Source organism: Tamandua tetradactyla, chromosome 11 (genome assembly GCF_023851605.1).
Source record: "Tamandua tetradactyla isolate mTamTet1 chromosome 11, mTamTet1.pri, whole genome shotgun sequence".
Taxonomy (NCBI): Eukaryota; Metazoa; Chordata; class Mammalia; order Pilosa; family Myrmecophagidae; genus Tamandua; species Tamandua tetradactyla.
In genome coordinates, this window is record NC_135337.1 from 100,264,110 (window position 1) to 100,290,012 (window position 25,903).

The 25,903-nt window shown below is 44.5% G+C and overlaps 1 gene segment (V, D, J or C); it reads right to left on the reverse strand.

Moving 5' to 3' along the window:
* Positions 1 to 6,718: 6,718 nt before the first annotated feature.
* LOC143650884 (immunoglobulin lambda variable 9-49-like) overlaps positions 6,719 to 25,903 on the reverse strand; it is a 156,401-nt gene continuing 137,216 nt past the window's right edge. The window contains 2 exon segments of the V gene segment in view: positions 6,719 to 7,179; positions 8,672 to 8,706. Coding sequence covers positions 6,860 to 7,179; positions 8,672 to 8,706 — 355 coding nt within the window.

Here is a 25,903-nt window from a genome sequence, read left to right on the forward strand (position 1 = left end):
ACAATGAAATGATGCTGCGAGGAAAGGATCAATTTCCATTGCCTGCAGAATTTCTAAATATTAGAATGTATCCTGTTCAACCTAGAAGAGAGTTGATTTGAGCTATTAGACCCAAGAAAAAGAAATTAGCTGAGAGGAGGGTCATGGTTGAAGAGGAGGATACTTTATTAAGAAAGGTTTGGTTATGGGAAGAAGGGTTGGGGCATGAATGGGTGGATCAAGGGGAGACCCCAGCAGGGTCCTGTAGCCAAGCCCTCATGGGAAGGGGGAAGGTAGGGAGCTAAGCACACTGTGCAGCAGCCACACTCTTCTCCACAGTGCTCCCCTCATGTGCAACATAGCAGCTGAAGGTGTCCCCTCTCTTCCACTGGGCACTGTCCAGGGTCAGGTAGCTGCTGGCTGCATACTTGTTGTCAGCCTGTTTGAAGGGCTTAGAGGTCTGTACACCCTGGGAGATAGCACTGCCACCTCTCTTCCATGTCACATCCACGCTGCCAGGGTAGAAGTCATTGATGAGACACACCAGCATGGCCTTGTTGGTGCTCAGCTCCTCAGGGGATGGTCAGAACACATGGACATTGGGTGAGGCCTTGGGCTGACATGCAGGGTAGGGATAGTGCAAGAAGTGAGAGTCTGGGTGTCCTTCCTGGGAGCTCCTGCTTCTGCCTGGGAGGTGGGGTCTGTGCTCCTAGGCCTGTGTCAAGGCCCTCAGATTGGGTTCCCTCTGCTCCAGGGGTGCTGCCAGGGGAGGGCAGAAGTCCCTCAACCTTGAAACCTGCCATCACTTGTCCTGAGACCCAGCTGCACCCTGGACTCTCCCCCTGACCCACCTGCCCTTGATTCCTTCTGGCATGCATTGTGGGTATATGGAGTGCCTTGTCTTCCCTGAGTGAGTTAACTGAGCTCCTTGAAACTCCTGTGAGGACTCCTCTGGGAAATTTTTCACTTGATACATCTGTGCTTCCAGGTCTGAGCTCTTTCCCTAAGGGTTGTGCTTTTACTAATTCTGCTTCCCCAAAGGTTTTTGACTGGATACAGTGCTCTTTTCATCAGTGGAGCTCTATCTGCCTGTCCAGGGGTCTCCATTATTCTGCACAGATGTTTTTGGCTTTTGTGTGGTAATTAGTTCTGTCTCAGGTTGTTACATGTGTGGGGATCTGCATTTCTCTCCATAGGAGTACATGAGTCTGAAAGTGTCTCCTGCAGTGATCCATCTCCCACCAATACCCTATCCTTCCATTCCTTGCCTCAGTTTCTCACATCCTGTTAAGCCTGTTGGCTCAGGGCTGGAGGCCCCCATTAGTTTAAGGAGAGCTTCCTCCCCATTTCTACCTCCAGGTCCTGGCCCTTTGTCCACTTTCTGGCACCCCTGCCTGAGCCTCTGACCATTGCATTCCCATGCTGACTTGGTGACTTCCTGTTCTCTCCAAAATCTCCTGGACCTCCTGTTCCCTCAACACCATGCAACAGGAGCCCCAAGTGAGCCACAGAATACTTTTCCATGATGTCTTAAATAGGGATGGAGAAAATAGAGCAAGTCTGAGGAATATGAAAATCCCTTCTGGAACAAAGAACTACCTCATTTTCTATAGATGGACAAGATGGAATCTAGAGAAGGACAGATAAAAGAGAAAGACAGACATCTTGTATAGCCCCTGCCCATGGTGTCAGAAGGAAAGGGGTGAAGGTGAGCTGGAGGTACACAGAAGGTACAAGCAGAGAGGGGAAGATGCCTGGGATTTGGAATCCTTCTGTGGGAAATCCTGACTAGAGGCTGAGACCAGACACTAAAAGGAACAAAAACAACAGACAATTGTCCCAAAACACGGGAAGCAGGGGAGGGGGAAAGAAGAAGGGATTTATCAAGGATGGTCAGCTGTCCTTCCACCAAACATGTAACACTGTGACACAGGCTCACACAAATCTCCATCCTATAATGTCCTTATGACTCCCCCAGCCCTGCAGGGAACCAGGGGTCCCCATCCTTCAGGGCCCCAGGAGAACACCTCCCAACCACATCCTTTTCTTTCAAGTCCCTTTCCTGGTCTCTGGGTCCAGTCCCTTTCTCCCTCTTGCCTGGGATTCCTGAGTCCTGTTGAGCCTGCTAGTTCCATGCATGGGGACCCTCAGTGGTTTGGGGTGAGCCCTCCTCCCCCTTTCCACTTCCCTGCCCTGGTCCTCCATTCATCTTCCAGGACCCTGGTCCTGAGCCTCTTACCATTGCTTTCCCAGGTTGGCCTAGAAGGTGTCTGCATGCTCAAAATTCTCCCAGTGGGTCACCTTCACAATGGCTGTCTTTTCTCTCATCTCCATGTAATGGGAGACCCATATAAGCCCCCAAAATGCTGTTATAAAGCAGCCCAAATAGGGAGGCAGAAAACACAACAAGTTTTAGGGACTCAGCATGCCCTGGTAGAGCAAAAGACTAGCCCCTTCTCTAGAACAAGGCTTGATGTCATGTAGATGACAGAGATTGATGGACATTTTTTAGTGTCCCTTTCTGTGGAGAAAGAGGAAGGATGAAGATTAGCAGGATTATATAGGAAGTGCACACAGAGAGGTGAAGAGGCCAGTAACCTAGAAATCTGCTCGTGGGCAATGCTAAGTGCAGGGTCCAGACACAGAAAAGGAGCACAAACAGCAGAAAATTGTCTCAAAACATGGAGATCAGGGAATGTGACAGGAAGAAGGGACTTATCTAGGACAATCAGCTGGGTCCCTTCACCAAACACAGCACACTGTGACTCGGGCTCATACAAAAACTCCTTCCTATGATGCCCCTGTGCCCACCCCCCACCCCAGTTCAGTTTCTCCTGCAGCTGTGTTGGAGGAAGATTGGGTCACGAACCAGACTGGTTCTGTGAGGCATACATGTCTACCTTGTTGACCCCAGGAGTAGCGAGTAGGTGTGCTACATGGGCACAGCAGAAGGAGTCCTGGGTGGTGGGCATCTAGGATGAAGTTATTGATTATATCCTGTGTCTTACTGACTGTCTGCCAGAATGGACACAAGCTATTGGATGGCATTAACCACACCTAGGAGATAAGTTCCATGGAAGGAACTGTGCTTCTTTTCCATGCATGGTTAATAGAAACTTGTTATCTTGAATAGATATTTGTGAAAGCATGGGCTGCACCAGGAATGCCCCAGTACCCACAGGGGGCAGAGAGTTTACCCTGGAATGTTGTGGGCATTGGAAGTGCTCCCTGACACCCAACATTACTCCAAGGGTCTCAGCTCCATCTCCCCCTTGGTGGGTCATATGTCAGGATGTGCCTGGCTGTGCTGGCCTGGGCTGGTTGCAGTCTGAAAGGCTACCTGATTTCCCCCAGGGAAAACATGGCACATACTCTCCATCCCCTCACAAACTGATCTCATGTTGGATGGGTTTGGTGGAGCAGTTGTCAATACTGACTTCTTCAAAGGAGACGTGAGCATGTACCCTAATTCTGCCCCCAAATACCACCTCCTAGGAAGAAGAGTCAGGGCACTGTTTAAGAATAGAATATGGGCTGTGGCAGGAATTGCACAAGATGGGCCCAGAACAGATTGTCCCAAAAGCAGGAGGCCCTCAAGGACCACTGGGACTCTCCCAGGAGGACCCAGCAGCCACCAGAGAGGCTCCAGAGGACAAAGTGGGTCATTCCCAAGATCAAAAAGCTATAACAAAGATGGAGTCAAACTAGTCAGGTCCATCAAGTGTTCATCATGTTATTTAACATGAACTATCCTCCACAGGGGGAGGCAGAGAACCAGGATGTCAGTTTTTAAAGCTGGGAACTTCAGGAAAGACCCAACATTCCTTCCTTGTACAAAGAAGTGACAAACACTATGGATGAGTGAAGAGCCCCTGAAGAGAACTTCCTTTATGGAGCCTCACAGCACTCACCCCAAAGCACAGGTGAACTGAGTTTTGGCCCTCTGCATTCTGTCCTACTGGATGGAGCTGGGCACAGAGTCTAAAACACATCCAATTTCAAAAGGGTGAAGACCCAGTGAGTGTGTCCATGACAGCAGGGGTCAACTAGTGCTGGGAGATCTTAGGAAACTGCACAACATATATAGTGAACCTGAGGTTTGACCAAGACATTTAGTCAATAGTGCCATAAAAAAAAATTGCTTTCACCAGTTGTAATGAATGTACATCCCGCAGCAAAGTGTTAATTTTAGGATGGTATATGGGAATCCTGTATTTTTTGCATGATTGTTCTCCAAACTCACTCCTTCTCTAATAAAAAAGACTGATAGACAGGAAATTAAGGTAAAGTATAAAACAACTCAAGCCTGAACCCAGTTAAGCCTCTTGATAAGAGCTCTCTGCAGATAGAAGAGAAGTGCCTGGGAAAGAACCACTTACACCTGGGGGAGCCCAGGGCCTCATCTGACTGGGAAGCCCAGGACAAACAGCTCTGCTTCTCCAGCAATTCAGCTGCAAAAATAAAGTCAAGCAATTTGGTTGATGCCTAATGATTAAGAGATTCAGAACCCTATTCCATAATCACAATGCAAAGCCTTACTTGTGAAGAAAACACCAACGTATGTCTCTTTTCACTAAAATATGAAACAATGCAGGATAAGTAAATAGCAGCTGAAAGGAACTTCCAGCTCTAGAAGGTTTCTTTTCAAAAAGTATAATACAACCCATCAACAACAGCACAGAAGTCCAAAAATTAGCAAGTAATTAATCTTCTGACATTTAGGGGTCACTTGAGTGAGAATCTGAGCTTTGTCATATGATGGTTTGAGGATGACATTGCAGTTATCCTTATCTTATGAGAAACTCAGTAGAACGTGTCAATGAAAGCATATGGTGTTGGAATTTGCTTTAAATTATTATGGAAGAGAGAAGTTAATGATGATCAATCAGCACAAGCTGTGAAACACTTTGAAGGATGGGTGATTGGAGAATAGGGTTACTTTCTCCTTCTGTATCCTTATATTTATGTCCATGTTTCTCTCATGTAAAGACTTACAACTCAGTAAATAGAGGCTTTATATGACCAGCACCCACAGTGGGTGCATCTGCCAGGAAGGGCCACAGTGTCAGCCCCCCGCCCAGCCTCAGCCTCTCCATCCACAGCAGGCGATAGGAGGGTGGGGAATTTCAGGGCCCTGAAGCTTTCTTCCCAAACTGAAGCTATGATTTGGGCTGGGCATCTGGGACTAAGCACAAAAGAAACCATTTCTTCTTAACTTTTTTAATTGTATAATATATAAAATCTATATAAAGCAAGGAAAGAAAAAGAGCAGTAGGTTTCAAAGTTCTCAACAAGTAGTTACAGGACAGATCTCAGAGTTTGTCCTGGGCTACCGCACCATTATCTCAGATTTTCATTCTACCTGCTCCAGAACATTGGAGGCTAGAAGTAATAAATATTTTTTCTATCATTACAATTGACCTTTTTTTCATTTTTGTGAAAAATAACATATATACAAAAAAGCTATAAATTTCAAAGCACAGCACAACAATTAGTTGTACAACAGATTTCAGAATTTGGTATGGGCTACAATTCCACAATTTTAGGTTTTTACTTCTACCTGCTTTAAGATATAGGAGATCAAAAGAAATATTAATATACTGATTCAGAATCATACTCATTTGTTAAACCCTACCTCCTCTGTGTAACTCCACCATCACAATTGATCTTTCTTTCACACTTTAGCGATATTTGGACTATGGTGATTCTAACTTTTTCATATTGAAAGGACTGTCAACAGTATGGTATAGAACTAGCTCGTGCTCTGGAGAGGCTGGGCCCTCTAGGTTTCAGGACTTATCTGGTCCAGGGAACCATCTGGAGGTTGTAGATTTCTGGAAAGTTACCATAGTGAATAGAATCTCTGTAGAATCTTACATATTGCCCTAGGTGTTGTTTAGGTTTGGCTGGAATGGTTTTGGTTGGGGTTTGGCAAGTTATGATAGGTAGCAATGTCTAACTGAAGCTTGCATGTGTGACCTCCAGTGTAGCCTCTTGATTCTATTTGAACTCTATCAGTCACTAATACATTATTTGCTTCACTTCTTTTCCCCCTTTTGGTCAGGATGACTTTGTTGATCCCACAGTGCCAGAGCCAGGATCATCCCTGGGAGTCATCTCCTATGCTATCAGAGAGACTTTCACCCCTGCATGCCATGTTCCACATAAGCGGGAGGGCAATGATTTCACTTGCATAATTAGGAGCCTTTTTCTTGATGTCCCCATGTGACTCTGACTTCTGGGTGTCAGGTGCACCATCTCATCCTTTAGTAGAAGGCCACTGGCATGTCCCTGATGAACTGGGGTTACATACAGAGGTCTTTGAGTGCCCGAGCCATGGGGAATGACCCATAAAGGGTGGGGGCTGCATCTCCTTGAGTGACTGTCCATGACTTCAAGGACACTGGAGCTAAGCATGTGTCTGATGTCTGGGTGCAAGTGACTTTATAGTTGGGTGTAAGGTAGAGGAGCAGAGGTGTGAGTTGGGGAAGGGGTTGTCCCACTACTGCTGGGTGAGAGGGTCTGTGTTCCTGAGACTGAACCTGACCTTGCCCCCAGCCCCCAGCCACCATCTACTCCAACCTGATCTTGTCTGACCCTGAATCCATTCCTGAATTTACCTTTGATCCATCTCCCCAGGAACAATTTGTAAATATCCATTACTACTTGGGTCTGTGCTCTTACTCACCCACCACAGTGAGCCTGCATGTGCATGGAAAAAAATGAGCCAAAAGAAGAGTCATGATTGAAAATGAAGATCCTTTATTGAGAGAGTTTTGGGATTAGGCAGAAGGATTGAGGGGTGAATGTGTGGGTCAAGTGGAGACCCCAGCAGGGTCCTGCAGCCAGGCCCTCATGGGAAGGGGGGAAGCTCAGGGAGCTAAGAACACTGTGACACAGCAACACTCTTCTCCATGGTGCTCCCCTCATGTGTGACGTGGCAGCTGTAGTTGTCACCTGTGTTCCACTGGGCACTGTCCAGGGTCAAGTAGCTGCTGGCCACATACTTGTTATCAGCCTGCTTGGAGGGCTTGGTGGTCTGCACGCCCTGGGAGATGGTGCTGCCACCTCTCTTCCATGACACATCCACACTGGCTGGGTAGAAGCCATTGATGAGACATACCAAAGTGGCCTTGTTGGTTTTCAGCTCCTCAGCGGACGGTGGAAACACAAGGACATTGGGCGAGGACTTGGGCTGACCTACAAGCAAAGAGATGGTGTGATGTGTGCAGAGGAGGAGCCAGAGGCCTTGAAGGACCCCTGCCCTGTCCTCTCCTAACCCCCAGAAGACATTCACAGCATCCTTCCCAATTTCCCCATTTTAGCTCCTTCTGTGGTGCTCCCTGGAAAGCAGAGAGCACAGCATTCCTGAAGCCATTCCCCAAATGTCCTTTCTTTATGGACCTGGTTACTCATGGCATCTGGCCACCTCAGTTTCCCCATGTAACAGGGTTAGGCAGTCCTTCTGGCCCTGGTGTCCCTAGAATCTGGTCCTCAGCCTCAGCACTAGGGCAGTATTACAGAGCCTGAGCCTATCCTTTGCAAACCACGTGACTCCATGCCACTTCATTCTCTGTACCTGAGCCCCTGTTCTCTGACCTGGGGTGCCCTGCCTAGCCCACAAGATGTTCCTGGTGGTGTGTGAAGAGCCCCAAACCTGTGCCTGGTACATGGTATGGCCTGGAGCACCCCATCCTGCTCGGGGACCAGGTGCTTCCCCAGCTAAGCCCTCCCAGCTTTGGGGTTGAGCGAGGTGGCTCCTTCTGGTCACAACCTCTGGAAGTACCACCAGGCTCCACCTGCCTTTCTTCTCCAAACTGTCCAACCTCAAATTTGTCTCCTCAGCTGGTTTTTGCAGGCTGTTCATCCTCATATTTGGGCAAAGTTGCCCCCACTTCCACCTCTGTAACCTTGCAAGTCCTGACTTACTTTACAGCTGAATAAGGCTTCATGCTTCCCAATTCACCCCAAGCCATCTCTCACTGGTCAAGTGACTCTTTGTAGAAGGTTAGAGTAGGGGGGCCAGCCTCGTGGGCAGAGGGACCTACATAGCAAAGGAGCTCAGGTACAGAAGCCTCTGCGTGATGAGAACCCATACCTGGACTTCCTGCCCCACACCTTTCTGACCACTGTGCTGGGAGGGATAAGCTTGCTGGCGCCTTGACCAGTCTGACCATCTCTGCATCCCTAGAGGAAGCCAGACACCCTCTCCCCTTCTGTGGTCTCCCCTCAGGCTGCCCCCTGCCTCCCTGGAGCCTGAGGTCCTAACTCCAGCCCCAGCCTGTCCCCAAACCTCCTATGCAGCTTTTTCAGCCCTCAGCCTGGGAACATGGAGCTCAGGACTCTCTCTGATATGTCCCCTAATTCCCCTCATCAGAACCACCTCTGTCCTGTACACCAGGATTTGCTGTATGGGTGGGGAAGGAACCACCCTGGGGCCAAACTCCCAACCACAGGCTCCCAGGGACAGGTGGTGAGCAGCTGCTGGACTCTGAAGGTGGCTACCTGACGTGGGGGTTTGTCCTGCTGATTACCCTGAGACCAGTTTGCCTCCTCTGAAACCCACAGAGAAAGGAAAGGGGGTATTGGTTCCCAGGATTAAGAGGCCAGAGGGAGAGAAAAAGTGGAAACTTACTTTCTGGAGACAGGAGAGGGGTGGAAGAGGTTGAGAAAAGCTGTGAGAGCCACTTACCAAGGACGGTGAGCTGGGTTCCACTGCCAAAGACATACCACGGTGATCAAGGCTCAGACCAAAACCCTCAGAGCCAGCATCTGGGGCTCTCTCCTTGGGGACTGGGCCTAGGCAGGAACTCTTTTAGTGTGTTGGGCACACGACTGAGCAGGTGGGTTGATGTTCTGGGCACAGGTGGGGTGGGCGGCCAGCCCCCTATAGGCCAGGGCACCCTTGGACCATATCCATCTATCCAACTGTCCATCTGTCCATCCATAAATCCATTCATCCATTCATCCATCTTCCATCTGTCTGTTTTCCTTCTATCTATCCAACCACCCATCTGTCTGCCCACCCATTGTGGTATCCATCCATCTACTCATCCATCCATTCATCCATCTATCCATCCATCCATCCATCCATCCATCCATCCATCCATCCATCCATCCATCCATCCATCCATCCATCCATCCATCCATCCATCTGTTGTCTGTTTTCTGTCATCCATCCATCTTTCCACCCATCGAGGAATCCATCCATCTATGCATCCATCCAACTAGCCATCTGTCGTCCGTCCGTCTGTTTCTGTTCCCCAACAATCTGTCCATCCAGCCATCTGGCAACAGTGAATGAACACCCATTGGACCAGGCATTTTTTAATCTCTCCCTGAAGCCTCTCAGGACAAAGCCCTCAACACAGTCAAGATCACTCTCCTCCCCAGACTGCCTGGTACCTCATCTCTGCAAGATGCATTGATGAGGTCTACCTTCCCTTTCTCCTCAGCCCATGTACAACTGCCAGCCTAGGTCCCCCACTCTGTGTATCTGTCCCTGCACTCTGGCGACTATCTGGGGATCTCATATCTGTCCTTACAGGCCTAACCTCTCTTCCCTGCTCCAAATTCAAATACATTATACACCCTGCACATATTTCTGATTGAATGTTTCACAGACACCTCCAACTCAACAGACCATGAACAAAACTCATCCCATTTCCCCACCACTTTTCTCTCCAGCAGTGTTCTCATTGGAGCAGCTCTCTCTCTCTCTCTAAACTAAAGACCTGGAGCCACCCCAGGATGCTTCAGCTTATTGAATGGCCCTCTTTGCCCTGGAAATTCTACCATAACATATAAATACCATTAAAATAATTAGAAAAAGAACCACTCAATCACATCTAAGAGTTTGTGACTGCAAGAATCCTCAGTTTTTGCCAGCTCTGATTTATCTCCCAATATAGTATATTTAAATTGTATATTTAAATACATATATTTAGTATATTTAAATTGTGTATTAAATATGATAACCCATCATACTGAGGCCAGCATATTCCACCTTAGCAGTAGACCCATCTTTGTACATATGATGTACACATAAGATTTTTGAAATAAAATTTGATACAAAAATAATATGAATTTAACACCTATTTCTGATTTAAAGAAAGCAAATATCCCACATTTTAGTAATTTAAATGCTTACTCGTTGAGGATCTTCTTCCAGAAACTTACTGCAGGCTTCACAGTTAAAGGCAAAGCCACACACTCTCACTTTTATTAGTCAAAATATTCTGGAAATTCTAGCCAATGGAATGAGATGAATTTTAAGGACTCATAAGTATTAGAAGAAAAGAGAGAAAATTGTTCTTTTCAGATGATGTGATAGTCTACTTAAAAACAACAACAAAACCCAAGAGAACCAGCAGAAGAACTATTAAAAGTAAAATGAGAGTCATAAGTGAGTTGATTCAAGAGTAATATGCAAAACTCAGTAGGTTTCCCTTCTACACCAGCAGTAAACATGTATACATATGAAATTGGGGAGAAATTTACAACTTCAATAAAAATGATTAGGTGTAAGCACAAAATATCCAAGGTTTGCATGAAAAAATTATAAAATATCTTGACATAACAGAGAAGTAAGTGAATGAAGATACATTATGTTCCTGCATGGGAATGCTGAACATTGTAAAGACTCATCTCAAGTTTAGCTATATATTCTATAAAATTACAAGCACAACACCAAAAGAATTATTTGTGCAAAGTAGCAGATGGGTTCTAAAATCTGGCAGTAAGAACAATGTTGGGGAATGACACAGATATTTTGAAAAAGAATATTAATAATGGGTTCTTTCCTACAAGAAATCAAAACATACTATAAAGCTAAAGTAATTAAAACAATATGGATCTGGGTGGGCCATGGTTGCTCAGTAAGCAGAGTTCTCGCCTGCCATGCTGGAGAGCTGGGTTCATTTCCGTGTGCCTGCCCATGAAAAAATTAAATAAAATAAATAAAATCAAATAAAAACAATATGGATCTGATATAGGCATAGACCTACATATACATACATAGACCTACATATACATAGGCATAGACCTATGATATAGGCATAGAACCACAGAGATAGTTCAGAAGCATAATCAGTAAATTAGTATTTGCTAGACATTGCATTTATATTCCACAAATATATAATGATCAACTCTGCATTTGGAAAATAAAATTTGATTCTTACCTCCACAAAATAACCTCCAGGTGGATCAAAAAACACCAGAATGATACAATTACCAGGATCATATATAGAAAAATAATTTTGTAATATTGAAATGAAGATAACTTTCTGAATCATGGCACAAATCACCAAAACCACAAAGGGGAAGTTATACCAATCTGACACATAAAAATTACAAACTGCCCTATAGTGAAAGACCTGATAAAAAAAAGCCATAAAACAGACAAGGGGAAAATATCCACAGCATATACACTAGACAGAGGGTTAATATTCAAAATATATAAAGAGTTTCTACAAAACGATAAAATAATCCAAATAATCAACACAGGCAACTGAATCAGGCAAAATTAAGACCAGTGAATTCACAAAAGAAATCCACTTAGTCGATAAAAATACAAAAGGAAAATATATTTCACCAATGATTAAATAATGCACAATAAAACAGCAAACATATATCTTTTATGCCCACCAGATGGGCAAAACAAAAGATCAGCAAGGATGGAGAGGAAAGGACACTGCTCTTTCCCTGTAGTGACTATTGCAACAGATTTTGGGAGGTTACCTAAGTTCTACCTATGAGCATTTCAAAAGAATGTTCTCTTCAACCCAGTAAATCTACTTTTTGGAATTTAACCTGTGGGTATATGTAAATGTACCTTGCACACACACACACATACACACAAACACACACAATAGTTTCCATTGCAAAATCACTTGTAATTATTTTTTAATGGAAGTAAACTACATATTCATTAAAGGGGAATGATAAAACAAATTCCTGTTCCTTCTAATTTTGCACTCTCATAAAGCCATTACAAGATCTTTTGATAGAGCCACATGGACTGACCTATATAATGTCTGTAACACCTTGTTTAAAAAGTGAGTTCCACTGCATTGAATTATATATTTGAATGTGGTAAAAGGAGGAAATTTGGAGTTGTTTATGGCACTAAAAATTTGTTTTGTTTTATCAAATAAATTTATTAAAAATAAATAAATAAGTTAGTTGCAGGATAACATGTAGAATATAACTCCACTTCTTTTGAAAAAAAAAATACCAGCGCCTCCAATATATGTGTGTGTGTTTCAGGAGCATGCATACATAGAAAACAGTTCAGAAATAAGTATACAACAAATTATCTTCAGTGCCATCTCTGAGTGCTGGGTTTTGGGGGAAGAGGAAAGAATGTTAAGGGGAAACACTTACTTTTTATTTTATATATTCCCATGCTTAATTCTTCTTTTGGCAACAAGCATGCAGTACTCTTGTATTAAAAATTATTATAGATGATAAAAAATAAAGTATACCTTCTTGTGAATGGTTTGAAGGACACAGCAAATTATAAAGAAAAATCAAAATCAAATGTAACCCCAACCCACCAAAGACACATCATTAATATTTTTCCATTTTTCCAGATGATAGGCTTTCTTTAAAATATATTTTATTGAGATATTTTCACACACATACAGTCCATTCAAAGTATACAACCAATGGCCCACAATATCATCACAGAATTATGTATTCATCACCATGATTATTTTTAGAGTATTTGCATCACTCCAGAAAAAGATATAAAAATAGAAAAGAAAAAAACCTCATACATACTATATACCTTACACCTCCCTCTCATTGACCTACAGTATTTCAATCTACTCATTTTTTATACCTCACACCCCCCCATTATTTATTTAATTTTTGAACTTATTTTCATCTATCCATACCTTGGATAAACACAGAACCAGACACAAGGTTTTCACAATCACACAATCACATTGTAAAAGCAATATGGTAATGCAATCATCTTCAAGAATCAAGGCTACTGGGACACAGTTCAACAGCTCGAGTACTTCCTTCTAGCCACTCCAATATACCATAAATTAAAAAGAAATATCTATATAATGCATAAGAATAATCTCCAGGATAACATCTGAACTCTGAAATCTCTCAGTCACAGAAGCTTTATTTTGTCTAGATGATAGCTTTTGCAAATGCATACGTACTTTAAAACACAATTGGAGGCACTCAGTAAACTTTGCACTATTGCATCCTTTTAAAAAAAATAGCTTTTCCCATGCTATTAAGCTTCAGAAACATAAATTTGAAGGGCCACATAGGATTTCATGAGAAGGATATCCCATAACACATCATATCACTTTTCCTGCTCCTAGTTAGGTTATTTCTAGTTTTCTCCCATTATAAGTAATGCTGCACTAATCAGGCTTATGTGTCACTCCTTGGCCACATCTCTCACTTTTTCTCCCTTGCAGTAATTATGTGGAATTCCATAATTTAAACAGATTGGGTAGCACCGGGCATCGAACCCGGGTTTCTGGCATGGCAGGTGAGAACTCTGCCTACTGAGCCACCATGGCCCGACCAAGACAAATTATATTTTAACGTGATTTTAAGAGATAAAGATTCATGCACAAATACTGCAATGAGCTAAAGAGTGATGTGTTAAATAAAGACAGCCTCTGCCAGGACCCCTTCTCTACTGGTCATCCTTCCTGCTCCTTCCTGCTCATCTGTCTCCCAGTCACAGCCACTCTCCCCCTTCATTGCCCTTACCAGGCTATGATCACAGGGAATCCCCACGTCCCTCCCATGACCGCTCTGCCCTTCCCGGTCTAACAGGCTTTGCAGGGTCCACAGGCTGAACTGGCTACTTCCTGACTTGCCTCTGAGCCCTGGGTTGGTGGGTGGGGGCGAGTCTGCCATGGGGGAAGCAGGTCTGAGTGTCCACTTCCAGGCCCAGTAGCAACAGCAGAAGCCAGTACGCCCTGGACAAGGGCCACATGGGCCTGTCCTGGGCCTCATGGTCCTCAGGGTCAGAGGCACCTATTGCCGACCTGTGGTGCTGGTTCCCTGGAGGAAGCATCAACATGTTCCCTTGTCCCTCTCACCTGCTGCAGCTGCCCCAGTACACTGTAGCCTGAGCTGGCTCTGATCCCTGCCCCCAGCCACTCTAGGGTCCATGGCCATTACCCATGAGGGTCTGTCCCAGAGGGGCACCTGTCAACCACCCTACAACGGCCTGGAACCAAGACTCAGCCACTTTCCACCATGCCCGCCTGGTCTTGTCACTGTGGCCCTGAGAGAGGGTGCATCTTCCCCTGCTGCACTCCCCAAGGATGCCAGGGCTTTGGGGAGGTCTCCCTGGGGCCATGGAAGGGCAGTGGAGAGCAGTCAAGAGGGCTTCAGCTCAGAGAGGTGGAGCTGGAGGGTCCTCTTCTGTCCAGAACCTCTGTCTGGGTCCCCAACCCCACCTCAAAGCTGCACTCAGGCCAGTCCTGCTGGCTCAGCTTCTCAGCAGACCATCGGCTTCAGGGGACAGACTCTCCACTCCTCCAGGGAGGACCTAAGTCACTTCTCTCTGGGCCTCAGTTTCCTTATCTGTAAAAAGGGCAGAGAGGGTCACTCCAGAATTAACTGAGATAGCATGTCTGCTGAGCCATCTGCAGAATGGATTTTATGTTTTTGCCCTCTCTTTTTGTTTTTTAATGTTCTTTTCCCATTTTTTGTTTGCTTTTTGAGTTTTTATTTTTTTACTTTTTAAAAAATTTAAATATCCTCTCTTTTTTGTTTTACAATTTTTCCTTTTTTGATTTCTTTTTTGCTCTATATTTTTCTCTCTTTTTTGCTTTATGCATATTTTTAATTTTTATTTCTTTGTAATTGTTTTTAAAATTTTTTTTCATAGAAAACTTTGAATGATGGTATATATCATTTGATGATATATATTTTTCTGCCCTCCTCTTACATGAGCCTTTAGAATTACTTTTGGGGTGACCTCGGGACATGTGTCTCTGTTTTACAGGTGAGAACCCCAAGGCACATAGAAGATGAATGCAGGGCTCAGGTTCATCCTAAGAGGGAGGTACAATGAGAGTAGCTCCTGAATTTCTAGCATCATATGTTCATTGGAAGGCCTGTGCTTGACTTCAGAGAATTCTCCCTGGGCTCGATTCGGTCTGTGGTAGGCTGTGGTGGTGGAAGAGAAGGGAAGGCAGGTTTAGATTTGGGGTCATTTTTGAGGCCTGGGGATAATAGTATAATGAGGATAGTGATGCTGTTTCCTTTTGGGTGCTGGCTGGGTGCTTTAAGCTTTCATCCAAAGAGGTAAGACTCTTTCCCCCATCTGGAGATGAGGAAACTGATGATGAGGCAGATTTGGTACTCTTTGGACTTCACCCACCTGAGCAGGGGCAGTTCTGGGGTCTGACTCTGAGGCCTGGCTCTTCCACAGCAACAGGACATGTTTTGTTGATTTTGGCTCCTGTGGTAGTTAGAATCAGTTGTCAACTTGGCCAGGTGAGGGTACCTAATTCTGTTTCTGTGGACATGAACCAATGGTGGTGAATCTCATCTGTTGCTCATTACATCTGTAGTCAGCTAAGAGGGGTGACTGCTGTAATGAATGATGTTTGATTTAATTGGCTTGTGCTTAAATGAGAGAGTTCAGCGTAGCACAGCCCAAGCAGCTCAGCATACCTCATCACAACACTCACAGCTCAGCCCAAGCCTTTGGAGATGCAGAAAGAAATCACCCTGAGGAAAGTTGTTGGAACCAAGAGGCCTTGATAGAAGACCAGCAGAGATCACTCTGTGCCTTCCCACATAAGAAAGAACCTCAGTTGAAAGTTAGCTGTCTTTCCTCTGAAGAATCAACTAAATAAATCCTCTTTTATTAAAAGCCAATCCTTCTCTGGTGTGTTGTATTCTGGAAGCTAGCAAACTAGAAAAACTCCTAATTCCAAAGGTCCATATGGGATCAGGCTAATGGGCACATCAGGAAAGCTCAAAATCAGAGGCCAGCACAGAGTAACTCCTCAATGAACACTGTTTCAACCTGGTTGATTCAAGATTTCCTTTATTTACACTGGGGTCAGGCCTGTCCTACACCTCCTCTCATTCCATCATTTTCACCCCTCCCTGGTTGAGAAAGGTCTCTGTTGTGCCACCACATAGGACCACAGTGAGGGACAGCAGCCTGAGATAATGGGCATGAAGGGCTGCATGCTTGCAATGGGTTATTATTAATCATTAACCTCATTATTTTTTCATTAACATATTATTACTCCTCCTGGCTTACCTAGTGTGCTTAGAAGAAGCATGAGCTCTTGTTAAATGCTGCAGCCACCTGACCCTGGAAGACACTGCAGCATTGCCCAAGAAAGAAGCATCAGGTTGCAATTCCTGCCATTCACATTGATCGAGTGTCCTTCTGGTTTTCAAACTGCCTTTTCTGTTGTGAGATCAGTGAAATGTCTACTTGATTCCACATCTTCGGTCCAGCCAGGGCTCTCTTTTTTTTTTGTTTGTTTGTTTCAGCAGCTCATAAAGGGGCAGTCCAAGGTGTACTAAAGTGAATTTTCTGACCTGCTCCTTTAAGAGTTGCTCAGCCCACATTTTGAGTCAGACACTCCTTAACTTTCCTGCCAAGTTTGCTGAAGACCAGTGCAGCCATTTCCATGGGAGTTGGTAACAAATAGCCTGTTGCTTCATTTCACTGATACAGATTATGATTGTTGGGGGGCAGTTCTCCAGGTATCACTGCACATCCACAAGAAACAAGAACAATGGCACTAACAGGACTGAATATAAAAACTCAGAAATGGATAACACAATACTACCTACCTGTAATGCAATTATATTAAAACACTGAATGAAGCTGAATGTGAGAGTGACAGAGGGAGGAGGGCTGGGGGCACAAATGAAATCAGAAAGGAAGATAGATGATAGAGATTGAGCAGCCTTGAAAGATAGAGATAATTTCTCCTTCTGGAGCAAACAGCAAGCATGTTTACACCTTGGAAGAAAAAGTGCCGCCAAGGCCAAGCATACTTAAGATCCAGTATAAAAGATTTAGATTCCCTAAGCTCAAGTGTGCAGATATTGAATGGCCCTTTTTATATCACCCTGGGGAAAATAGGAGTCAGGGAGCTGGTGTGATAAAACGATACTGCTATTGCTGTGAATCATGCCTGTCCTTTGTCTCTGATCCATGAGTCTTGTTTCTTCCACAAGCATCCATGAAATTGTGGCAAGCTTACTTTTTAGCTTGCAAGTAATATAAGATCTCAGACCCTTCACAGTTCTTGATAATGATGATGGCACTGAGAAGGAGTAGAAGGAGGAAGAAAGAGGTGAAGTGGATTATTGTGATCATGGCCTAATGGCTTGTCTCAGGGCTCAGAAACTGTGGTTTCCCCCAGGGACAGCTCAGGTGTTGGGGAAAAGAAGGGGCTGTCCCTAACTGGAGCTATCCCCAGCTGCTCCTCCACTTGCCCCATGTGCACCCGCTGTGAAATCTGGGCAGACACCACTGGAGACCACATCCTCTCATGGTGACTGCAGTCAGATATCCACTTCTGGCTGGAACTTATGGACTCTTGAGGGATGATCTGAGCCTTCCCAGCAGGTGCAGCTGCAGCACTGGCTCATCCAGGCCCCTGTTCCACCCCTCTCTGGCCTGAAATATGCAGAGGGATGGATACAGGCTTGTTTAAAAGAGTTGGAGCCCAGCTGTCCTGATTAGCAGACACCTGGCTCAGACACCATGGCTGCTGGACAGAGTCCTCTCTGTCCACCCGGGCCCTTATCTCCTGATGAATTGGTATGCATCTTCTAATTGCCTCTGCCAGACTCAGGCTAATATTTGGGTCAGCCAGTACTCTCCCTGCACAGGCCTGTTGCTGGTCAGTCCCTTACCCAATTCTCCATCCTAAGAGTCCATTTTTGCCCCTGTGGAATACTCTTTTCTAAGCCAAGATTTTCTCATCTTTATTTTACCCCTGTCCTATCCTCAAACTCCAGCCACTTTGCCCTTCTTTTTGTCAGCTCTTCACTGCTAAGGCTTGAAAGGTCAGGGATAAAGGGTTAAAGTAACAGTCTGTTGAGATGATAAATGTTCTGGAACCTTCCAAAATCCTCAGAGCTAGGGTCTGTCTCCCCAGGAACCCTAATGCCCTGGCTGCTGTGACCATATTGGAGGTGCAGCCCCCAGTTCTCCCCCAGGAAAAGGGTGAAATAATCTGGCTCCCTTTATAGATGTCACCGAGTCAATGACCTTGCAGGAACCCTCCATTGATGAGGAAACTGAGGCAGAAAAAGTGAGAATTGCCCAGACAGAACAAGTTGTTGGAAAGACTGTGTCCCAGGTCTTCTTGGTATCAGCACTTTTGGCTACAGAGGGCAGCCAGCCTGGAACTGGAAGGTGGGGTTTAGGGAAATGTCAGCTCTTTATCCTCTAGCCCTCCCTTCCCCAGTTCTGCTTCCACCCAAGTACTGGTGACAGCTGTAAGGAAAAGGTCCACTAGAGGCATCAGAGACCAGCAGAAGAGGGAGGCCAAAGGACAGAATGGGCTGGACTTTGCACACCCCTGAGGCTGAAAGTCTGGATGATATGGGGGCTCTCTCTTTATGTGACCCAATCTTGCCCCTCTGTACTGCCCTCCATCCTTTCTGGAGTCACTCTTCATGACAGGAACATCTCTGGGCTGGACTCTCTGTCCCTAAGGAAGTCTGCTCACAGCCACTTCCCTGCTCAACCCTCCCTGCAGCCCTGGGAGGCAGGTGGCCCAATGTACCACCTAGGAACAGGATGCCCAGGGAGATCAAGAAACAAATCATGTGGGAAAGGATGCTCCTGTTGGAACTGGAGCCCAGGATGCTGGGTACCAAGCCCAGGCTTTTCCTAGCAGAGCATGGTGGGGGCAGGGGACGGGACATGGGGAGTGGACAGGTTGAGAGGAAGACAAGATGGATCAGGTGGTTTATGAGGGTTATAACCCACAGCCTGGGTTACTGTGGTCCAGTTTTTCTAGTTGGGATCTGTTTTGCTAAAGTGATCAGAATGCAATAAATCAGAAAGGGATCCACTTTTACAAAGGGGCTTTATTAGGTTACAAATTTAGTGTTCTAAGACCATGAAAATGTCCGAATTAAGGAATCAACAGAGGTGTCTGTTGAATGATGGCGTCCCAGGTTTCTCACTCACATGGGAAGGCATGTGACAATGTCTGCCAGCTCTTCCCTCTGAGTTGGTTTTCAAAATGGCTCTCTCAGCTCCTGTGGGTCCTTCTGACTTCTGCTGTGTCTTTTCTGTATAACCATCCATGGGTACCCTCCAAGCTTCTCTAGGGCAAACTCTGGATATTATCTCTTAGCTTAACATCTCCTGGGACATTTCTGTCTCCAAGCATCAGTGCTTTCTCCAAAGTATCTCCCTCTTAAAGGAACCCAGTAAGTGAATTAAGACCCTTGTTGAATGGATGGGATCACATCTCCATGTAAACAACCTAATCAAGAGGTCCCACCTCAAAATATATCTCTCTCCACAAGATTGTATCAAAAGAACATGGTTTTGTTTGGCTGCATAACAATTTCTAAGCAACACAAGATCCTCAAAAGCATTTTGGTATTTCTAAAATGAGCGGCACAGGGCTTGGGCTGGTTTGTGCAGAGATGTCATCTCTTTAAAGCCAAAGAGGCTGTAGGAAGAGGAGATCTGAGGCTAAGGGCCCATTCCCCCAGGAGGTCCCATCTCCAAAACAGCCCCAAGCTGAGCTCAGGATCACGGTCAGCCCAATGTCCATGGTGGCTAAGGCTGTGGGCAAAGCCTGGGGGCATCACCTGTACAGAGAGTGAGGAGGATAAGCTGGGAAGGGCCAAAGCCATGGAGGAGACACCCTAGAGCTCTGGCTCCCCTGGAAAGGAAGAGGTTCTCTAGAAAGTTCCCAGGGTGGGCAAGCTATGTCCAGTATGGATGGAAATGGTGAAGGAGGGGAGCCCATCTCAGTCCCCACTTCCAGCCCTTCAGGATGTACTCAGAAGGAGGAAGAGGCCTCTGTCCTTCCACCTGTTGTCTCACAGCTTGCCCTAAAGAGTCACTACCTGGAGCTCATCTCCTGCAGAGCTGACTTCCCAATGGTAGCTTCCTGACCACAGTGCCCCTGCAGGCAGCAGGACCTCTTTGACTGTGAGAATAGCCAGGAAGAAGGGATTATTCCAGAGAATGAACAAACTGGCCACAAATACTTAATTTTCCCTTTAAATACTGCTGAGATTTTTAGAGATTGAACCAGTTTTTCCAAAAGTTTGTCTTCCATACAGACTTCACCAATAAAATAAGTGAATGAGAGAAAGAACAAATAAAATTCTTTTCCTGATGTTTAAATAGCCTTTGGGTTTTCTTTGATACCCCCAATATTAAATTCAATTATAGGGAAACTTTGGCTGTGGTGGCAAATGGGCTTGGTTGGCTCCTCGGTGGTGGTGGTGGTGACCTTGTTGTCTCCCCATCCACTGTGGTATTAGCCACTCTTACCTTTGACCTTGGACTCCTCACCTCTTGGGTACTGGGCAGAAATTGGTGCAGGGCTTCTGACAGAGCCTGCTCCATCACCAGTTCTCTGGTGTTGACACCCTTACCTCACTCTCAGCCCAGAAGTTGTGGTTTACCCCAGTGACAGCCTCAGGTCTCAAAAAGAAGAAGGGACTGTCCCTAACTGCAGCCATTACCATCTGCTCCTGTCCCCACCCTATAGCCTGTGCACCTGCCACAGCATCTGGGCAGATGCCACCGCAGACCACATCTCGTGGTGACTGCAGTCACACATCTGTGTTTGGCTGGATCTGGGGGACTCTCAAGGGATGGTCTGAGCCTTCTCAGCAGGTATAGCTCTGGCTCTGGCACAGAGCCAGTTGTCTGCTCCACCCCTCTCTAGTCTGAAATATGCTGAGAGCTGGATTCAGGCTGGACCAGATGAGTTGGGGAGCAGCTGTCTTGCTTGGCAGACCCTTTCTGTTCAGCTGTGCCTTTGTCACCAAAGGCACAGTGTGCATCTCCTACTTGCCTCTGATGCCTCCAGGATAATTTCTGGGTCAGCCTGCACTGCCCCATCCCCCTCCTTGGGCCTCCTGCTGGTCATTCTCTTGCCCAATTCTCCATCCCATAGTTCCCAAAACTCTACCTTTGCCCCTGTGGAATTCTTTTTTCTAGGTCCAGGTTTTCTCATCTTTACCTTTTCCCCATCCTGTTCTCTAACTCCAGCTACTTTTCCCTTTTCATCTTGAGCTCTTCACAGTTAGGGACTCAAAGGGCAGGGACAGACAGTGATAATAGGTGCCTGGAGAGATGATGAAAGTCTGGAATCTTCCAGAATCTCAGTCAGTGTCTGTCTCTCGAGGAACCCAGATGACCCCAGCTCCTTTGGCTATCTCAGGTGTCCAGTCCTCTGGTTTTCCTCCAGGAAAAGAGTGAGAGAATCTGGCTTCCTTTGTCACTGAGTCAGTGACCTTGAGGGGACTCTTCACTGATGAGGAAGCTGAAGCAGAGTGTGTGAGAATTTCTTACCTAAGACACACAATTGGCTTAAAGACTGTGTCCCAGGATTTCTTGTTACCAGCACTTTTGGCTTTGGGGTGGGGAGGGGGGTGGGGGGACCCAGCCTGGAACTGGAGGGTGGGATTTTGGGAAATGTTAGCTCTTTATTCTCTCACCCTCCCCTCCCCAATTCCGCTTCCACCCAAGTGCTGGTGACAGCTGTAAGGATAAAGTCCACTAGGGGTAGCAGAGACCAGCAGAAGAGGGAGGCCAAAGGACAGAATGGGCTGCACTTTACAAGCCCTTGAAGCTCCAAATCTGGGTGAGGTGGGGGCTCTCTCTTTCTGTGATCTTGCCCTGCCCCTCTGTACTGTCTTCCATCTTTCCTGGAGTCACTCTTCATGGTGGGAACGTCTCTGGGCTGGATTCTCTACACCTAAAGAAATGCTCTCTGCTCATAATCCCTCCCTGCAGCCCTGGGAGGCAGGAGGCCCGAGGCACCACCCAGGAACCAGATGCCCAGAAAGATTAGAAAACAAACCACATAGGAAAAGATGTCCTTGTGGGAACTACAGAAGAAGAAATTTAGCCCCTGGGAACTAAGGGAATTTGGAATTTGAAGACGATGAAGAGGAGGGCATTGATGGAGCTGGCTCTACTGATTCTTTCCTGCTAGAAGTCCTGGGATTTTATTGCCAAGGTTACCATCGGATCCAAAAAACATTCCTCACTATCAAATTTGAACAAATTGGTATGGCACAGCATTGATCTCTTTATTACAGTTGGTTTAAAGGACCTTAACAGAATAGATTTAAACCATCAGTTACTTTGTTGTTCACTTAACACTTAGACTGTGAGTTGTCAGATTCCTAGACCTTAAGTTCCTCAAGAGGCAAGATCCACATTTTCTGCATGTCCTATACCCAAATGCAGAAAAGGCATTTGGCAAAATTCAACATCCTTTCCTGTTGAAAACACTTCAAAGGATAAGAATAGAAGGGAGCTTCCTCAAAATGATAATAGAAATATATGAAAAACCCACAGCTAACATCATCCTCAATGGGGAAAAATTAAAACGTTTCCCCCTAAGATCAAGAACAAGACAAAGATGTCCACTATCACCACTGTTATTCAACATTATGTTGGAAACTCTAGCCAGAGGAATTAGACAAGAAAAAGAAATAAAAGACATCAAAATTGGAAAGGAAGATGTAAAACACTCACTGTTTGCAGATGATATGATACTATATGTTGAAAACCCTGAAAATCCACAGCAAAACTACTAGAGCTAATAAATGAGTACAGCAAAGTGGCAGGATACAAGATCAACACTTAAAAATCTCAAGTGTCTCTATACACTATTAATGAGCAATCTAAGGGATAAATCAAGAAGAAAATTCCATTTACAATTGCAGCCAAAAGAATAAAATATTTAAGAATAAACTTAACAAGAGATACAAAAGACCTATACAAAGAAAACTACAAGAAATTGCCACTAGAAATCACAGAAGACCTAAATAAATGGAAGGGCATACTGTGTTCATGGATTGGAAGACTGAATATAATTAAAATGTCAATTCTACCTAAATTGATTTACAGATTCAATGCAATGCCAATTAAAATCCCAAAGACTTACTTTGCAGAAATAGAAAAACAAATAACCAAGTTTGTCTGGAAGGGCAGGGTGCCCTAAATAGCTGAAAGTATTCTGAGAAAAAAAAATGAAGTCAGAGGTCTCATGCTAACTGACTTTAAGGCATATTATGGAGCTACAGTGGTCAAAACAGCATGGTTCTGGCATAAAGATAGATATATTGACCAATGGAATCAAATAGAGTGTTCTGATATAGACCCTTTCATCTATGGACAATTGATCTTTGATAATGCAGTCAAGCCAACTCACTTGGGACAGAACAGTCTCTTCAATAAATGGTGCCTAGAGAACTGGAGATCCATATGCAAAAGAATGAAAGAGAAACCATATCTCACACCCTACACAAAAGTTAACTCAAAATGGATCAAAGACCTAAACATTAGATCTAACACCATAAAACTGTTAGAAGAAAATGTAGGGAAATATCTTATAAATCTTATACTTGGAGGTGGTTTTCTAGACCTTACACCCAAAGCAAGAGCACTGAATAAATAAATAAATAAATAAATGGGAACTTCTCAAAATTAAACACTTTTGCGCATCAAAGAACTTCATCAAGAAAATAAAAAGACAGTCTACACAATGGGAGACAATATTTGAAAATGACACATCAGATAAAGATCCAGTGTTCAGAATTTACAAAGAGATTGATCAACTCAACAATAAAAGGACACCCAATCCAATTACAATATGGGCAAAAGACTTGAACAGACACTTTTCAGAAGAGGAAATGCAAATGGCCAAAAGGCATATGAAGAGATGCTCAACTTCCCTGGTTATTACAGAAATGCAAATCAAAACTACAATGAGATATCATCTCACACCCACCAGAATGGCCATTATCAATAAAATAGAAAATGACAAATGCTGGAGAGGATGTGGAGAAAGAGGCACACTTATCCAATGTCGGTGGAAATGTCAAATTGTTCAATGACTGTGGAAGGCAGTTTGGCGGGTCCTCAAAAAGCTAAATATGGAATTGCCATATGATCCACCCCAGGACCTACAAAAGTCATGTGTCCCTGGCCTCTAGGAAACAAAGAAAAAGAAAAGATAGAAAGAAGGAATGAAAGAGAGAAAGAAAGAAAGAAAGAAAGAAAGAAAGAAAGAAAGAAAGAAAGAAAGAAAGAAAGAAAGAAAGAAAGAAAGAAAGAAAAGAGAGAAAGAGAAAGGCTGAGAGGGAGGGAGGGAGGAAGTAAGGGAAAGAAAGAGAAAGAGAGAGAGAGAAAGAGAAAGAAGAGAGATGGGGTTAGAAAGAAAGACAATCTGTCAAAATGTGGTTGGTGGATTAGTGATAAGTACATAGAAAATTTAGCAAACAGAAATAAAGACAGTATGTAGTCAAGGGAAAACAAAAAGGCATATAAAAATAGAGGTAATTCTAATACATTACAAACTCAGCTGTGAATGATATTTGTCAAAATAAACCCTGAAAATTGATATAATAAAACATTTGATATTACTAGATTATGAAGATTGGGAAAGGAATATGTGTCACCTTGTAATACACCCAACCCCTTATTTTCTAGTAGGTGTTAGAACAAACTGGAAGGGGGGGGGCTGTTGGCCCAACACTTGCAGTGAGCCAAGGAAAGGAAAGGTTTATTGAGGGGAGGGGAAAAGCAGGTCAAAGAGGGAAAGGGGACACTTTCTTCAGAGGGCTGAAATAAATGTCCTCCTTTGCTGTGTTCTTTTTTCCTTTTATGCTTTGAAGGTTGCTGTCCTTGATCGGTTCAGAATTCTGCCTTTGGCTGTTTGTCCAAGTGCCTTTGTTTGGCATTTTTGTTTCCTTCTTTTTGTGCCTGTCCTGACTTGTTTACTCATTATTGTTGGAGCCATACTATTCTTTGATGTGTTTTTTTTTGCCCTGGGCATTGCCTTGAGCAGTGTTTGGCAAGAGGTGTCACATGTCTTGTGGCAAGGAGGAGGGGGAAAGAAAAAGGTTATGTGTCAGTGGACGTTAAATTTTGGCTGTTGCTGCAGGGTGAGGAGGGGGTGGGAGCCTGTGTTTCATCCCTGTGACCTGTCAGTAGGATAAGCAATTGATAGGAATTAAACAGAAAAATAGCACTTGAGGCATGTTATAGAAATGTGAAGGTAAATAATAGAAGAAGCATTTAAAAGATGAAAGTTGTTGCTTTGGGGATGAGACTCAAGTGTTGGTGAGACTGAACTGGATGCTGACTTATATAACTTTTTGACTTTTTGAATGAGTATATATGCTACTTCATTGAAATTTAAAATTAGAGGAACTATAGGCTGCTGAAAGTTAACATACTTGAATTTTTTTCTATTTTTTAAATATTTATGCATTGCATTTTTAAAAGTTTAAGAAACACAAAAATGACTGAACAGCTTGTTAGAATGCTTAGAAACATTAGAAGACATGCTCCTGAAAAATCATAGAGAAGACTGAGTAGACTCTGAGGCCAAAACAAAATTAGCAGAGACCTAGGTGATTGAGTAATCCATGCTTTAAAGACAGTGGATTTGGAAAAGCTGATAAGGATCTGACCAGGTTGCACAGCAGTCTTCCTGGCTCTACAATTTAAGCTCCACATCACTGAACCCCAATCCCTCAGTGGTTGTGAGGTTATCCAGCTGCTGCCACAAGTCTGGACCTGTCAGTTGATTCACAGGACTTAGTCACATTTTCTGATGAAGAATGTATTCTAAGAAAAATCACTCTCCTCAAAATTTTAAGCTGATTCTGAGGAAAGGACCTGTGGTAGTTAGATTCAGTTGTCAACTTGGCCAGGTGAAGG